This window comes from Sorex araneus, chromosome 2, assembly GCF_027595985.1.
Source record: "Sorex araneus isolate mSorAra2 chromosome 2, mSorAra2.pri, whole genome shotgun sequence".
Lineage (NCBI taxonomy): Eukaryota > Metazoa > Chordata > Mammalia > Eulipotyphla > Soricidae > Sorex > Sorex araneus.
This window is the reverse complement of record NC_073303.1, coordinates 313,006,187-313,024,818: the sequence shown is the minus strand read 5'-3', so window position 1 is coordinate 313,024,818 and position 18,632 is coordinate 313,006,187. Positions and strand designations below refer to the sequence as shown.

Genomic DNA, 18,632 nt, shown 5'->3' with positions numbered 1-18,632 from the left:
TAAAATGCCACATATTTGTATTAATTCTACAGTGTTATTATAAAATAGCCCTGAATTATGTTTAACCAAAAATATCTTCTTGGATGACTTATGATTCTTAGAAAAGATGATCACTTAAGCCAGAGAGATAACACAGCAGGAAAGGTGCTTGCCTTGCTCTCGTCCATGCTAGATTCTGTCCTCCACACTCTTTTAGTCTTCTAAGTACCCCCCCACCAGTACTGTTAAGTACCCCCCCACCAGTACTATTGAGTGGATAATATTACAATTATTTAATAACCAAAAGGGGATAACTAAAGTTAACCCCTCGGCATGGCTGGGTGTGGCTTCTCTTCTTACCTCCTCTCAAAAAAAACTTCCTCAAAATCGTCATTGTATGATTCTTCTTAGAAAAAAAGCTATTGGTACCTACAAAACTATTTTGCAAAATTATTGTCAAATCATGACCAACTTTTAATGTGCTCTATGACATTGTATCACTATCACTGTCACTGTCATCCCGTCGCTCAACGATTTGCTCAAGCGGGCACCAGTAACATCTCCATTGTGAAACTTGTTGTGACTGTTTTTGGCATATAAAATACAACACAGGTAGCTTGCCAGGCTCTGCCGTGCAGGCAAGATACTCTCAGTAGCTTGCCGGGCTCTCCAAGAGGGGCAAAGGAATCAAACCCGGGTCAGCCGCGTCGTACAAGGCAAACGCCCTGCCCACAGTGCTATCGCTCCAGTCCATGACAGTATGTGGAGTTAAATACATATAGAAAATATGCATGTAATTTTACTTCTCTGGAGATATAGAAGTGATTATGATAACGTTTTGTCCGGGAATCAGAGTTTATCTAGTATAAAGTGCACTTTATACTAGATACCTGTATCGGTATCCAAACAAGTAGCTTTTCAGGTCCAATTGTGTCACTTAGACCCAATGTATTCCAAAATGCTTACAAAGGGCCTATGTTGATTTGAAAATATAAATAATTTTGTATAGAGGCTACTTGATAAAACTTAAGTCTATCCATTACAATAGTCTATATATGAAATACCTTATATTCTAAGCTAAATTTTCGGCAAAAAAAAACTTAGATTAATTTTTAATGTAGTAACCAAGGCTTAGTGCTATAAATCATTTGGAAATGATAAAATTTTATCAAAATGCTTTAGAAATGAACTATTACAATTACTTTTTCATTTATTTATTGCATACTAAAATTTTCCCAGGAAGTAATATATTGCTTGGAAGCTCTTTGCATTTATCAACCTAAACACTAATATATAACCAGCTATTTTTATTTTGGTTTTATATCAATCTGAAGTAACAAAATCCCAAACATCACCTTTAGACAAAAATATAAAGTTCATATAAAATGTAGCTTATTTGATCAATTATGTCAAATAACAATTCTTAGAGTCAGAAGCATCTGTATCAAATAACTTAGATATTAGGCTCACTTTTCAAGCCTGTGTTTTCTCTTGAACATGTAACTTTTCCCTTTCTCTCCCCTCACATCTTTCTAAATAAATTTCAATAAAAACCATCTTGCTTCACAAAAAGAACTAATTTACATATTAAATAAAGTAAATTATGCTTTAACATTTAAATATATGAACTTAACCATAATTCATCATTTAAATAGTCACTTGCATATTTGTAGATGTTTAAATAAATATCAAAAGTGAATTACCTTTGTTGACAGTCTGTATCAGCTAACTCAACTTTGTAAGGCACAATATTTCCCGTTTCTTCGAATTCTTCTTCAGAAGTCTTAATGAAGTCATGTTGTATATCATTTGCATGTTAAAAATTATTATACATTAATCATCTAATTTATGGGCATTCATTAGAATTTTCTTCATACAAGTCATGTCATAAGATCCCTTAATATATATCATGAAACTAGACTTACAGATATAAATTAATTTAAAAAATCTTCAGAATATTTACTTTTCAGTCACTATTAGTACACCCTGGCCCACTATAACAACTAGCTTTATTATTATTATTATTATTATTATTATTATTATATACTTAGTAAGAATCAAGTAGCTTAAGGCCTATGATATTTTCAGTTCTTAATGTGTCACAAGCTCATTTTGTGCATCAGCTTAATGAAGAACACACACTCCATATATATGTAGTAGATGCATATGTGCACATGTATGTATATAAGGAAATATGTGTGTGTTTATTTGGTAAATATCAAATTTATCTGGTGAAGAAAAAAGTGTTTAAGAGGAAAAACAGAATTTATTAACGTAAAGCAGAGAGCAGAATTCAATATGGTTTTTCCTTTATTCTAGTGCTTTTACTTTTTGTTGTTATGGTAATGTCCAACCCCACCTTTGTATGCCCACACTACATGATTCCTATATAACTATGTCGTAAGGGCTGGGGGAGAAGAACTACACTGGCAGAGAGACCTGCGGCTGACAGAGCTTTGTAAATGGTAGACTGGACTCTGGGAAGGAATGCTGAGAGGGAGATGAAGACTAGATGGAGACTAGACGCTGAACACTAGATGCTGATGACTAGACTAGATGCTGAGTAGACATTGAGGATGAGAAGGTAGATGACGAGACGTTGAAGGTGAGGAGGAGAACTGAGACTTTGGAGACTTTGAGGTCTGTGAAGAGACTAAGATGTTGGAACTCTGATGACAGGGACTATGGCCAAAGCGACAGATTTGATTGCATCGTAGAGAGATTGGATGACACTGACACTAGGGAGGAGAGAGAAATAAACTGACTACCAACCAACCAGCCTGGGGCCCAGTTTCTGTTTCACCGCTTTCCTGGTCCTTCGCCTGTCATCAGTTTCCTGGGGAGATGGCTCTGGGCCACCAAACGCTTGAGTTCTGCATGTCCAGCCTGTTTGGGCCCACCATCTTTCTTTTTTTATTGAAACTTACAGTAAATATGTTTTATTTCTATATGTAAGCAACAAACTCAAAGAATTAGTTATTCTAATGAAATAGAAAATAAGTGATGTTCAAGAACATTGACATACAAACCTTATTAGATACATATCAGATATAAGATTGATCTTTCTTACCAAAAAATTGATAAAATAAACAAAACATTAATCATATACCAAATTGCACTCATATAAGTAAAAATAATAAAACACTTCTTATCACAATGGCTGCCTTAAACATATTAAAAATTCATCTAAAAATTCACTCTATATTTAAAATAATACTGCTTTAAAACTATTGGAATGTTTAAAATGCTTCTTAGAATCTCCTGTTAAACTACATTAAATTATGAAATAAGTTTTATTGAAAGTAATATGTATTGTAACTGTTAGGAATTTCCTCTTTGTTTAGCAATATGTTATCATGTTTATGCACTTACATCATTGAGCTCAATTATTTTTAGAGCTGGTTCAGATCTCTCTATTTTTAACTCCTCTGCAGGCAGAAAACTAGCTTGATGTTGCATTTTCTTCCTTTCAACTAGGAAATTAGATTTGAAAATATTATCAACAAAGAGTAAACTTTTCTAATAATTTCCTACCTACAAGTAATATAGCAAAAGTATAAGACTATCACACTGAATATCTATAAAACTATAAAAAATATAATTTCCTCAATTCAGGTAAAATACATATTTTAATAACTTAATAACTTAAATGAATTTGAATGAACAAAAAGTAAACTTAGGTAACAGAAAGATTATAGGATTTTGATATGGAAACAGTCTAATTCAGTATAGTAAAGTTTTTAAGAAGCAGATTCTTGTTAGTGGTTAGCATATGTAACTGAATTAATGAATCTGTAAGTATAGATTAAGGTCTAAACTAACCATTGCTATTTTCATTATTCTCGTTATGAGAACATTGTGTCTCACTAGTAGATTTACATGGTGTTATGAATGTATCCGGTATCATATTTTGAAGTTTTTCTTGTGGAGTTCTACAATACAAAAATAAAGAAATTGAATTGCTAGCATAGCTTAACTTAAGATTTTCAGACAAGACATGATTTATATCACAAATGAGAGAATATACAAAATAAAGAAATCTTAGGAATATCACTAACTCACTAAGAAAAACATCCTTCCATAACAATCATTTTTTTAAATTGAATCACTGTGAGATACAATTACAAAACTTTCATGTTTGAGTTTCAGTCCTACAATGATCAAACACCCATCCCTCCACCAGTGCACATTCTCCACCCCCAATGTTCCCAGTATACACCCCCCTTTCAAACCATCTTCTGCCTCTGTTACAAACAATTCCCATATACTCTCTCTCTACTTTGGGGCATTAGGGCTTACAATACAGAAACTGAGAGGTTATCATATTGGTTCTTTATCTACTTTCAGCACACATCTCCCATCTCAAACGATTCCGCTGAACATCATTGTCTTAGTGATCCCTTCTCCATTCCAGCTGCCTTCTCCCCTGGCTCATGAGACAGACTTCCAACTATGGAGCAATCTTCTTGGCCCTCGTGCCTACCGTCCTTGGGTGTCAATCTTACATTATGTTAATATATATATTCCAGAAATGAGTGCAGTCATTCTATGTCTGTCCCTCTCTGACTCATTTTACTTAGCATGATGCTCTCCATGTCCATTGACTTATAAGCAAATTTCATGACTTCATCTCTCCTAACAGCTACATAGTATTCCATTGTGTAGATGTACAAAAGTTTCTTTAACCCGTCATCTGTTCTTGGGTACTCAAGTTGTTTCCAGATTCTGGCTATTGTGAACAGTGCTGCAATGAACATACAGGTGCAGGTGTCATTTCTACTGTGCTTCTTTGCATCCTCGGGACATATTCCCAGAAGTGGTATTATAGGATCATATGGAAGCTCAATTTCTAGTTTTTGAAGGAATGCCCACATTGTTTTCCAAAAAGGCTGGACCAGTTGTCTTTCCCACCAACAGTTAAAGAGCGTCTCTTTTTCCCCCACACCCACTCCAACACTGAGAAAGACATTGATAGCAACATAATACTAGTGGGAGATTTCAACACCACTTTATCACTTCTTGATATATAAACCAGACTCAAGCATAGCAAGGACATACTTTATCTGAGGAAAAAAATGGAAGAAAGGGGCTTAGTAGATATAAACAGGACATTTAATCCTCAAAAAGCTGAATTTCTTAAGTGTGCATGAGACATTTCCAAGATAGACCACATGATGGGCCACAAAACATACCTTCATAAAATTAAGAAGACAGATTGTGTCAATGATCTTCTCAGACCGTGTGTGCTAAAAATAGAAGTGAATCATACACACAAACAGAAAATCAAATTCAACACCTGGAAATTAAGCAGCTCACTACTGAGCAACAAGTGGCTAAGAAAGGAAATCAGAGAGGAAATCAAAAGATTCCTGGAAGTAAATGAGAATGAAGACACGAGTTACCAGAACTTATAGGACATGGAGAAAGCTGTGTTAAAAGGAAAGTTTTTAGCTCTACAAGCATTCCTCAGGAAGGAAGAGCGAACCCACATAGGTAACCTAACCTCACAGCTTAAGAGCTTGGAGAATGACCAACAAAAGTAACCCAACCCAGGCAGGAAGAAGGAAGTAATAAAACTTAGAGCAGAAGTTAACAAGATAGAAGCTGAACAAACAATCCATAACAATCTTAATGTACTAAAATTACTTTGTAAATCAAATTACCTCACAAGATTCTTCAACTGCATTTTCTATTATTTTTGTTTAAGATGAAAATAAAAGTCAGATTCTCATAAAAGCCACATGGAGTCTATAAAATATATTACTCTATTTAAAATTTTATTTATAAATGCATGTTGTAACTCCAAGTATTGTATTTTGTCCATGAGTTTTAAGTTTTAAGAAATGTTTCTAAAATTCTACCAACCAGCAATGTGATTAAATAAATAAATAAATAGATAGATAGATAAATAAATAAATAAATAAATAAACTTCTATACATAAGGTGTTATATCCCTGGCATTTATCATTCAAATTGAGAGTGAGTTAGAATGGGTCTCATCTCATGAATAAAAATAGCACTATATCGCTATAACAGAGTCGTTCCATTGCTCATCAATTTGCTTGAGCGGGCACCAGTAACATCTCCATTGTGAGACTTCTTGTTACTGTTTTTTGCATATCGAATACTCCACGGCGGGTAGTTTGCTAGTCTCTGCTGTGCAGGCAAGATACTCTCCGTAGCTTGCCAGCCTCTCTGAGAGGGACAGAGGCAAACTCCCTACCCACTGTGCATAGCTCCAGTCATGAATAAAAATAAAGCTATATATTTCTCTAGGAAATACTGAACAGTATACATCTTGTTCTAGACAATGTTCCCAGATAATTGGGAAACATAACACTTTTAATAAAGAATCTAAGTAGCTTCACAGTAATTTTAGAGTATGAAAACTCAAAAGGGTCTCGTAAAAAGTCAGGGGTCTTCATAACCCTGTAAATTCATTAACATTAACACAAAATATATCAGGATCTATTCAAATTAATTTTTGTATATTAAATAATGTAGGGATGTTGAAAAGTTTCTAGTATTACTTTGATTTTACAAATGATGAGATTAAGACCCAGAAGGGAACCAATTTAAAAGTTTATCAGGAAGAGAAGAATTTTAACCTAAGCCAGTCTACCCCATGAAACTTATGTACTTAGGGTGTTGTAAGAGTTCCAAAGAACCAACATTAGATATAAAATTGGTCAGAGGTTTTATAGAACATTATGTTGACCAAAATAAAATACACAAATAACATATATCGTGATATAATGCACTTGAGAGGGGCACGTTAGTACTGTGGCACTTTTCCTCAAAGCATATAGCTTTAATCTAAGTTTGGAAAAATATCAGATTGACCCACAGTAAATTCATTCTGTAAAGCTTGTGGCAAGTACTCTTCAAAAATGTCAAGGTGGGATAGGGGAGATAGTACAGTGGGAGAGGTACTTGCGATGCATGCAGCCAACCCAGATTAATGCCTGGCATATAGCTCTCAAGCTCTGTCTGGAGTGATCCCTGAAATCAGCTAACACAGCTGGTTATTTTGCCAATCCCCCCGACCCCCCCCACACACACACACAAAGTGAAGGTTTTAAGAAAAACAAATTTAAAAGTTTGGGCTATTCATTTTTTTTCAGCTGTTTGTTTGTTTGTTTGAAGCAATGTGAGATCCTGAATTGTTTTTCTAGACTAAAGTAAAAGATTTTAAGGGAAAACTTGCCAAATCCAAATACATTCTTCAATTTAGTAAAAGATATTTTTTCAATGTCACTTGTGTTTTGATAAATATACTTTGAGATGTTAATATTTTAAAAAGTTGAAAGAAAGATAGATGTGAAATTTTCATACTATTTTGTCATTTTCTGTATGTGTGACTTCAAACATTTTTAAATGCAAAGAAATATTTTCACTTAAACAATAGTTGATAATAGTTGAAGGGCAATATAAATCAAAGAACAGATGCTCCAAGAGGAGGAACATGAGAACTAATTTGAAAAATTCAGAAGAAGTGACATGTAGAGGAGAATTTTTATTTGCCCATATTGTCTTAATAGAATTAGGGCAAGATTGGAAACTACCCAGAAACAAATCACAGCTCACTAGGAGAAAGTACTCTTGATAGAATGTTTCAAAGATAGAATGGTTCTCAACAGGAGATGAATGGATTATAAATGAACAAAGATGAAGTGAGGACTTTATTTCACTCCTCAGAAAAGAAGACAGATGTTCCTATATGTTCCAAAAAAATAGTTGAGAGATGATATTTATTCATAGCACTATTATTTGCAAGACAATAAAAATTCTGAAATTCAGTATCTAAGGTTCTACATAAATTTATGAAAAAAATGGATTTTACTAATGAATCTAGAACATTCACAGGCACAATGAATAATGGCAAGTACTTCTATAGAGCAAACTGAACTAAAAATTGTAATGGGATCTCCCAATGTGGAAAGTGACAGTAAAATTATGAAGGACTGGAGCCAGAGCGATAATACAGTGGGTAGGGCATTTGCCTTGCATGCAGCCTACTCAGGTTCAATCTCCGGCATCCCATTTAGTCCTCCAAGCACTGCCAGGACTAATTCCTGAGTACAGAGGCAGGAGTAACACCTGAGCATCGCTAAGTGAAACTGAAAAGGCAAAAAATAAAACTATGAATGACTGACTATATGAGTCCTCAGCTATAATTTCTGATTTACTATGAAATAATTAACTTTTATCATGGAATCATATAATTTTGGATAATTTATGGAATGTTAAAGTAGTGATATATTCTTATAAAATATATGTGAATTCTCTCTATAATTCTATAAAATTAAGTCTAATTAACTTAAATGTTTGTTGCTTGAAAAGAAGTATAGCTTCTTGTTATAATAATAAAAATGACAGCAATATCTCATCAAAGTATTTTATTTAATGCATTAATTTTGCTATTACTTATAAATTCTGTAGTATTTGTCTATTCTTTCCCACACATTCATTTCCATTTCTCAAGGAAAACTTCAATCAATGCTCCTGAGGTTTATACACCTAATATATTGAAATAAACTTGAATTATATTAAAACAGTAGATACTACTTTGTTATTTAATATTGCTTTTAAATGTTTCATAATAATGTGAAGCACATGTATAAAAGTACTACATAAAAGCACGTCATAAAGCAAGGAATAAAAATAGTTTTAATATTTCATATTTATAATATAAAATGTCATAAAATACCTTCTGTATTTCTTAAGCCATAATTTTTCCATATAGGATAAACTGTCTTCTTTAAACTTGATTTCCAGTGGTTCTCTCCAAATTTTAAGATCAGTTTGCACCTCACATACTTCCTGTGATTCTACAACAACAAAAATATACAAAAATGTAATCTAGTCTATAAATTATATTTTCTCTTAATGTGTAGAACACAGTATTTTAGGCAAATGTGTTCTTATACATATCTATACAATTAAAAGTTATAAGATTAATACAAAATGTAAATATTGATATTTGTTAAATATTTGTATAGAATATTTTAATAATTCCACTAAGTAAATGGATATTGTAATCCACCAGTTTTGTAAAGTTACTAATTCTTTAAAATTACAGATAAAATCATATTCATTCTGTATTCTATAAGTATCACACATAAAGGCATGTATTATATCCACTGAACACATTACGGGAAGAAGAAAATACATAATTAAAACTGGCAACTGCAGGAGACAACTATCCTCATGGATTTATATCTACATGGCAATTTATTTCACGATGCCTTATATGTTTCTGAACTACTACTGAATTAAACCACTTTACAGAGATATTTAAAACTGATGAAAATTTCTGGGAAACAAAGTGGTGTAATACAGAATTACTAGACTCCCCAACTTCCCCAGGTATCGTGCCTGTTTACAAATTTACCATCATGCAGGGAAAATGTTGAAAGAGAAAAATTAAATCATGAACTTAGACAATAGTATTAAAGTTTCATCTCTATATGTACACAATGCTCTCATTATTCTTTAGATTTTAATCATTAACTTCCAGAAAGATAACTACCACCCCCCCAACAATAAAACTAATCTAGAAGATTAAAAGTAACCCACTCCACTTTTTCCCTATCTGAGAGAAAGAGGTTGGAGACAGATATATCTGAGAAACACAACCAGAATCCATTAAACAGGGAAAACAAGCAAGCAGACATGAAACAATGAAATTCCATTTCTATGAGTTCTCCTTCCACACCAAATAATTATTTTTCAACAGGAAAACTGAAGGAAACATAAAAATTCACTTTTTCTTTTCCTGGATAGATCATAGAAAAGTGATCCTTTGTTTGAGAAATAAATCCCCAAAGGCCAGATATACTATAATATCTATATTATTTACTATAGGACATAATATATAATATGTAATATACTATATCAGTATATAACATACTACAAGATAGTATAAGATAGAGTATAAGATATAAGATAGTATAAGTAAGGTACCTGCCTTGAATGTGGCAGATCCTAGTTCAATTCCCAACACCCCTAATGGTACTCCGATCCCTGAGTCCTATCAGGATTGATACCTAAATGCCAGAGTGACGTCTGAGCTTACAACAATATGTAGACCAAAACCTGAGGAAAAAGGAATTTATATTTGCACACACACAGACACTCACAGACACACACACACACATACATATATATAGAGAGAGAGCTCACACCTCAATAGAACAATAATAAGGGATTATTGTTGTGATTCACAACTCTCCCAGCTCATTATTAATGTTATATTACTAGAAAATTAAGATGGTGGTAATATTAATTTGGTTAATTTGCTTGTGAACATATTAATAATTTAACCACCTGGAAAATATACAAAAGTATTTTCTACAAGATTAGCTATTTAGTGAATCAAGAAAATGCATGTTTAGAATTTCTCATAGAAAGGAAATATAGAGCATGAAGAATTGTGAGGCATGCTTCTATGAAGAAAAACAATTCATCTAAGCTCTGTAACTTAGATTTTGGACTTCTCCCTTGTTATTGTTCACTCTATTCTGAGTGAATTTGTGTAAGATAATCTAGTATTTAAGAATGAGTGTTTTCCTTTACGGTGCAAAAGTCTTATGAAAATATACCTGAGGTATTTAAGGAATAGCCTGAAGACTATGGTGAAAATAACAAAAGATGGGGTAATATTACAGATGGTGAGATCACAAAGGAAATGGACTTCACAGAATTTCTAGGATACTATAAATAGTTTCCTTTCACACTGAAAGGAACATGCCTTTAGAATACAGAAATAAAGATTAATTTTAAATCAATAAAATGATTAAAGGATTTGGTAATTCATAGCATGTTACGAAGTGGCTATGAGCCAGAAAAATATATTTTGTGAACAAGAGGTTTGCAAATTCAATATGCTATTTTATCTCTATTAGACTAACAAAAATGTCAATTTCTCAATTTAAGTTTTGGTGAAAATGAAAAGCAGCCCCGATAATATGTATAGCCTAAATGGTACAGGAGACAGTGTATAAATAAACTGCAAATAAGCATCTATATCTTATATCAAGACGTACAGCTGTACTTCAAACTTACATAAAGTACTATATATGTTTTGCTATAAGAGTAAACTTTTATGCATTCATATCATTTGTATCACTTGTCGTCCCTTTGATCTTTGATTTACTCGAGTGGGCGCCAGTAATGTCGCCATTAGTCCCTGTCTCATGCTAGTGCAGCCCAACAATACCTGCTTGCTCCAGGAACAGGAAGAGCTTCAAATCATTCATTCAGGGATTTGACGAAGAAATCTGACCATCTAGTTGGTGCGCAGCCATGCGGTCTTCTGACATCCCGTGGAATCCAGTATAGTCCAGCAGTTGTCTCTGAATTGCATTACATGACTGGCCCATCTGATTTTTGATGCCTTGGCAAACGCGACAGCATCTGATTCTTGACCGTCGATGGAGGTCAAGACTCCAGATTCCTTCTCTCACTTGAGTGAGACTTGATACTCCTAGCATAGCTCTCTCGATTCCTCTTTGGGATACCCGAGTAGCGTTCTCATCCTGTCTGCATAGGGTCCAGGTCTCTGAGGCATATGTTAGTGCAGGAAGAGTGGTGGAATCGAAAAGATGTGCCCGGAGTCGGAGGTTCTTTGTTCTCTTAACCACTTCTTCGATGCTCTTGAATGCATTCCACGCTGCTCTTTTTCTCCTGCGCAGTTCTGGTGTCAAGTCCTCATGTTGATTTCTCGAGACCCAGGTACACATAGCTGCTGCATTCAGAGATATTCATTCCATTGAGAGCAAATGGAGCTTCAGGGACTAGTTGGTTTTTCATGAGCATTGTCTTGTTGAGATTCAGCTGCAATCTGACCTTTCCACACTCATGGTCAAAGTTGGCCAGCATTTGTGCCACTTGGCTAATGTTTGGCGTTATGAGAATGATGTCATTAGTGAGTCAGAGGTGGTGTAATTGCCGACCATCTATCTTCACTCCCATTCCTTCCCATTCCAGTCATCATATGATGTTCTCAAGGATGGCACTGAAGAGTTTCGGTGAAATGGTATCACCCTGCCCCACCCCTCTCTTTACATCAATGATCACTTCCTTGTAGAATGGTGAGATCCTGGTGGTGAATCCACAATACAACTCTGGAGCTCATTCATTAACATGGCTTGGCGCGAACCTCAGGCAAGCACAAACTAACATCCGAGCTCACAAAGCTGTGCAGAGATGCGATAAAGGAAGACCTCAAAGAGAGAAGAGCAGCAGTGTTGGCCAGTGCAGCAGAAGCCGGGGAAAAGTATTCGCAATGCTCACCTGTCCTTTGCCAACTACAAGACCAAGATGACTGCCCTCCTACGTCCTGATGGATCTATCACATCTTCCAGAAAGGCAATGGAAAGGATTATTCATGACTTCTACTCGTATCTCTTTGACAGCCATGTCCACATGCCCACATACCAAATTCCGCAGGATGGATATGTCGTTCCCAACATCCTCCCTTCCGAAATCCAACACGCCATTTCCTTGGTAAAGAGGCGTACAACACCTGGTCTGGACAAGGTCAGATGTGAACACCTGAAGAATCTGCCGCCAGTACTCATCAATACACTGGCTTGGCTCTTTACACGCTACCTGTCTGAATGCAAGTTTCCGTCTCAGTGGAAAACCAGTAGGATCGTTCTGTTGTACAAGAAGAAAGACATTCTCGACATCGGCAACTATTGCCCAATCTGCCTTCTGTCTGTCGTCTACAAGTTGTTCACTCGTGTCATCCTGAATAGAATAGGCAGAACACGAGACGAAGGACAACCATGCGAGCAAGCCAGGTTCTGAAGGGGATTCAGCACGATCGACCATATCCACACAGTGACCAAACTCATTGAAGTTTTGCAAGAGTTCAAGATGCCACTCTGTCTAACGTTCATCGACTTAAAGAAGGCCTTCGATTCTGTTGAGACTGAAGTGGTTATCGAAGCCCTAGCCAAACAGGGCGCCTAAACTCAGTACATCAAAATCCTCCACAAGCTGTATTCATATAAAGTACTAAAAACGTCATTAAATTAACAATATTTAATTTTTTAACATTTGCATAGAGAGACCAGAAAATATGTCAAGGCAATGATTTTCATATGTGCACAGAACCACCTATGTTCTGACATGCTCTCATACAGGATTATCTTATAATTGTAACGTCCTTGCATTGAAGTTATCTACACAATGGCTTACATAATATTTAGATTTCACTTACATAATATTTAAGAGAATTTAAAAAATCAAAAACCCACCTTAGTTATGTTCTTTTAGAGGCGACAAGGACAGTGGTTACTCTTTTCCCTGCATCTATAAGTATTTTTATGTATTAACTAAATATCTTAAGAAAAAAAGCATTAGCAAACATACCTATTATGCCTACATATTACATATATTAAATATCTGGGGCAAAAATAAATCACATATCAGCAAAAGTTACATCATAATGATAATAAATATACTACAATAACTATATTTATATATGACCTCTTTTTGTCACACTCAGTGATGATCAACTTTTACTCCTGGCACCATACACAGGAATTACTCCTGGTAGTGCTCAGGGGTAGCCATAAGGGATACCAAGGATCAAACCCAGGTTAGGCACATACAAGGCAAAGCCCCTACCCGCTGTCCTATCACTCCAGCTCCATGACCTCATTTTTATATATAAAAACACCACAACTTTTTATGATAATGTACCTTCCCCACTTTTCTCTCATATATCTGTTTGTTTAACTGAGAAGGCTTGACTTTCCAGTTCACAAAAACACAACTCTCTATCCTGCTGTTCTCTCCTCTCCTCTAGATCTAGCCAGCTACACCCATGTTCAGTTCCATTACCACAATTATGCTCCTTCACCATAAAGTTTCTCATGCACTATTTTCTTTCCACTCCCTCCAATACGTTTTCAAAATCCCAATGAAATCATGGCCCCTTGGGAACACTTTTCCTAAGTATGTGTCAATAACGATCCTACAGGCTTGGGCCAGAAAGACAAGACTTGGGATAAGTAGCCTATCTTACAATGAGCCAGCACCAGTGTGATCCTCAGAGGGAAAAATGGCTTTTTATGCCAGAAATTATATGCAATCACAAAGCCAAAAGTAAATCCTGAGCACCACTAGGTGTAACCCAAATACAAGGCAAACAAAATTACTGTGCAATAGAAACAAATTATGTTGAAGCATCCGTAAACTGAAAATCAAAATAGCTGTTTTAAACACAAAATGAATAATCACGTTCACCATGTGGTGGTGTACAGCTGAAGTCACTTTTGTTTTCATTATATACTATTGTTCTTTGGTCACTTGTACTCAACCAAAACAGTAAGTATAGTAGTGTATTTGGCTGTGTAGTGCTGATAACTCCTCCCAAATGTCTATGGCTCGTTTTAGCTTCAGGAAGCTAAAACTTTACTGCAGTTCAGTTTTAAGAAGCATTATTGGAGTCTCTGGAGTCTCATAAAATACCAGTATAGCACTTAGGAAGAAAATCACTAAACCGCAGATGTTCTTTCACAGATGGAACCAGTAGTGAAACTTTTTCAGGTTATTCCCCAAATTGCCAAGCCAGTTGTTTCTAGATAGTCCTGCTCATGCTAATATACTAATTATACAAGGATATTACTATTGGCATACCACTTTAATTATAAAATAAGTGTACTGGCTTAAGATAATGTGTAAAATATCATGGTTATTATTATATATTAGGCTGCTGCAAGTAGAAAGAGGCATGGTAAACAGCAAAAGAAAATTTGTATTAAATTATATAGAATTTTTCTCCATTAAGATAACTGTAATCCCTTTTCGGGATGCTCCTTCACTATTGGTGGGAATGCCAACTTGTCCAGCCTTTCTGGAAAACAATATGGACAGTCCTTCAAAAACTAGAAATTGAGCTTCTGTATGACCCGGCAATACCACTTCTGGGAATATATCCCAAGGATGTAAAAAAGCACAGTAGAAATGATATCTGTACCTATATATTCATTGCAGTACTGTTCACAATAGCCAAAATATGGAAACAACCCAAGTGCCCTAAAACAGATGACTGGTTAAAGAAACTTTGGTACATCTACACAATGGAGTCCTATGCAGCTGTTAGGAGAGATGAAGTCATGAAATTTGCTTTTAAATGGATAGACATGGAGAGTATCATACTAAATGAAATTAGTCAGAAAGAGAGGGACAGACATAGAAGGACTGCACTCATTTGTGGAGTATAAAATAACATCACATGAGGCTGACACCCAAGGACAGTAGATACAAGGGCCAGGGAGATTTCCCCATTAGCTGGAAGACTGCTTCATGAGCAGAGGGGAGAAGGCAGATGGAATAGAGAAGGGATCACTAAGAAAATGATGGCTGGAGGAACCAGTTGGGATGGGAGATGCGTGCTGAAAGTAGATAATGGACCAAACATGATGACCTCTCAGTGTCTGTGTTGCAAGCCTAAGGCCTAAAAATAGAGAGAGAGCATGGGGACTATTGTCTGCCACAGAAGCAGAGGGAGGGTCAGAAAGGGGGTGTATACCAGGGATATTGGTGGTGAGGAATGTGCACTGGTGGAGGAATGGGTATTTGATCACTGTGAGATTGTAACCCAAACATGAAAGCTTGTAACTATCTCACAGTGATTCAATAAAATTAAAAAAATATTTAAAGATAATTATAATCCCTTTTCATAACAGAAAGCTCTAATAAATTATCCTGTAATATCAAGAGAACCTGTTCACCAAGACCTCTTATTATCACACCCTCAATAAAATAATCAATCACCATCTTCTTCACTATATCAAAACAATCACAGTCCTTTCAGACTACTAGAAAGCAGAATTAATCTAGGTCTGAAGTAATACTGAAAAGTTATGCTGTTACCATGGCCATGCAAAATCAAACTTTTTAAGATTTTAGTGTCCTAAAACAAAGCACATCAATTTGTTTTTGTATTGTCTATGACTTTTCAGGCTACAATGGCAAATTTGAGTGTTTCTGAATGAACATCAAATACTGGAATATTTAGTATTCATATTTTAACAGAAAATATATTCTGAAACTCTGTGCTAGACTAATCGTTTCCTTACCCAGCGAGAGTGCCTGTTGTTTTCTCCAGTAAAGACATTACATACAGAAAACTAGCTGCGATTGGCATTGTCATCATTATCATCTGATCAAGTTTACTATAACTGATACTCATTTTCTGAGACCAATGATTTTTGCATCATGTAGGTTAGCTAAGGAGAAATAAAATAAAAATATTCCTATATCGCTAGAGCACTTGATAGTAATATTGATCTCAGAAATTCACAGAAATATGATTTTCTTTTTTGCATGATAATTTGGTGTTGGACGGAGACAGTTCTAGCATCTTCTACTTAGTTACTACTTTAACCACCTTTATATCACAGTTAAACTACCAACACAGTCTAGTAAATCTGCCTCTTTACTAAGCATATCCACTCCAGTGTCAACTGTATTGGAAAAATAACTATATAATAGTCATATAGTTCCACTGTATCACTCTTTGGCATAAATATCTAAGACTCACTTTTGAACCTTGGTGGTATTTAATCTCCAAGCATCAGAGATAAAGACTTGGAAATATCTGGGTTTTTCATTATTGCATGTTTTTCCTGTAATTGCCTTAAGTTTCTGTAAGGAATGCTTGAACAAAGATCTATAAGAAACTCCTTCAGTCACACTAGAAAATCCCCTACTGAAGGACTCCAAATTTGTGGACTGGCTTGAGTCCCCAATATGGTGTTTCATGTTGTACTACCCCATCATTCAAATATGTTCTATTTAAATGCTAAAAGAAACTTTATGACTTTTTAGAAAAATTAGCATTACATATATCTCTGTGAAGTGAAAGCTTTATAAGTCTTGTCTGCCCATCTTTTGGCATGTTTTTTTCACCTATCCAGGTGTCTGTAATTCTGCTAGAAATAGATAGTTCAATTTTATTGAAGCATTTCCATCTATCTTCAATATATAGAGGATATCATATAAACTGTTATCAGGATCTTAGTACTTCCTTTGCTGCAAAAGGTTTCCTTTTACATCATGGAGAATAGAGTTAAAAGATGACTTAATAAATTATAGAGTTAAAAGAAAACTTAATAAGTTACACATTATTAATTCAAGCACTCAATTAGCTTACATAAAAAATTGTTAACACAACTCCTAAAGTGCTTGAGTCAGCATGTGAAACCTACATCTTATATGAAAGTATCTAGACTAATTACTTCAATATACTCTAGTCCCGCATTTTATCTTCCATAATATTACACTATTAAAATATCTTACTATTAGAGAGGTTTTAGTGATAGCACAGCGGGTAGGGTGTTTGCCTTGCATGCAGCCAATCCAGGTTCGATACCCAGCATCCCATATTGTCCCCAGAGTACCACCAGGAGTAATTCCTGATTGCATGAGCCAGGAGTAACCCCTGTGCATCATTTGGTGTGACCCAAAATGCAAAAAAATTAGAAAAAAATATCTTACTATACAGGTGTTCTAGATCTTTCTGATACAAACTTGTAAGATAGCACAATGATACTATAATTTTCTTTTGGTACAAGCTCTGCACTTCATAAAGATTATGTTAATAATTTCAGACAGATTATTTTTATTAAAGAACCAAGATTTACCACATTATTTATAATTGAGTTTTATTTTTTAAATTTTTTATCATTTTTCTTCTTTAAATTTTATTTTATTTTTATATAGTAGTTCACAATATTTGATTACATTTAATATTTGAAAACTAATTGCAACACCATTACCCCTTCCCACCACCATATTTTGGATGTTTCCATCCCAAACCCAAACCCCTGCCCCAAACCAGAATCAAAATAATTTATTTTATATTGTTTGTTATGAATAAACCGCTGAAAATGCTCCAAAAAAAACCTTTCCATAGGAGAGAGTGTGTCAAGATTGTTGTATTTCACTCAGAGGCCACTAAACTCTTTTTTTTTCTGAATATTTTATTTATTTATTTTTATTTTATTTTTTTTACTTCCTTTTTTAATTTTTTTATTTTAATAGTTTATTTTTAATTAGTGAGTCAACGTGAGGGTACAGTTACAGATTTATACATTTTTGTGCTCATGTTTCTCCCTTACAAAGTTTGATAACCCATCCCTTCACCAGTGCCCATTCTCCACCACCAGTAAACCCAACATCCCTCCCCGCCCTCCCCAGTCCTGTCTCCCCCCACCCCACACTGCCACTATGGCAGGGTATTCCCTTTTGTTCTCTTTCTGATTAGGTGTTGTGGTTTGCAATAAAGGTGTTGAGTGGCCATTGTGTTCAGTCTCTAGTCTATATTGGGCCCGCATCATCTTTCCCCCACATGACCTCCAACCACATTTTATTTGGTGTTCCCTTCTCTGAATTGCCCAGAATGAGAGACCAGCCTCCAAGTCATGGAGACAACCTCCTGGTACTTATTTCTACTATTCTTGGGTGTTAGTCTTATAGTCTGTTATTCTATAGTCCACAGATGAGTGCAATCTTTCTATGTCTGTCTCTCTCTTTCTGACTCATTTCACTTAGCATAATACTTTCCATGCTGATCCACTTATATGCAAACGTCATGACCTTATTCTTTCTAACAGCTGCATAGTATTCCA

General features: G+C 35.1%; 1 protein-coding gene across 1 annotated transcript in view; it reads right to left on the bottom strand.

The window, feature by feature from the left end:
• ZBBX (zinc finger B-box domain containing) overlaps positions 1 to 18,632 on the bottom strand; it is a 146,407-nt gene that overhangs the window by 16,963 nt on the left and 110,812 nt on the right. Inside the window, 4 exon segments of the mRNA XM_055124803.1 lie at positions 1,683 to 1,762; positions 3,352 to 3,452; positions 3,802 to 3,911; positions 8,690 to 8,810. Coding sequence (XP_054980778.1) covers positions 1,683 to 1,762; positions 3,352 to 3,452; positions 3,802 to 3,911; positions 8,690 to 8,810 — 412 coding nt within the window.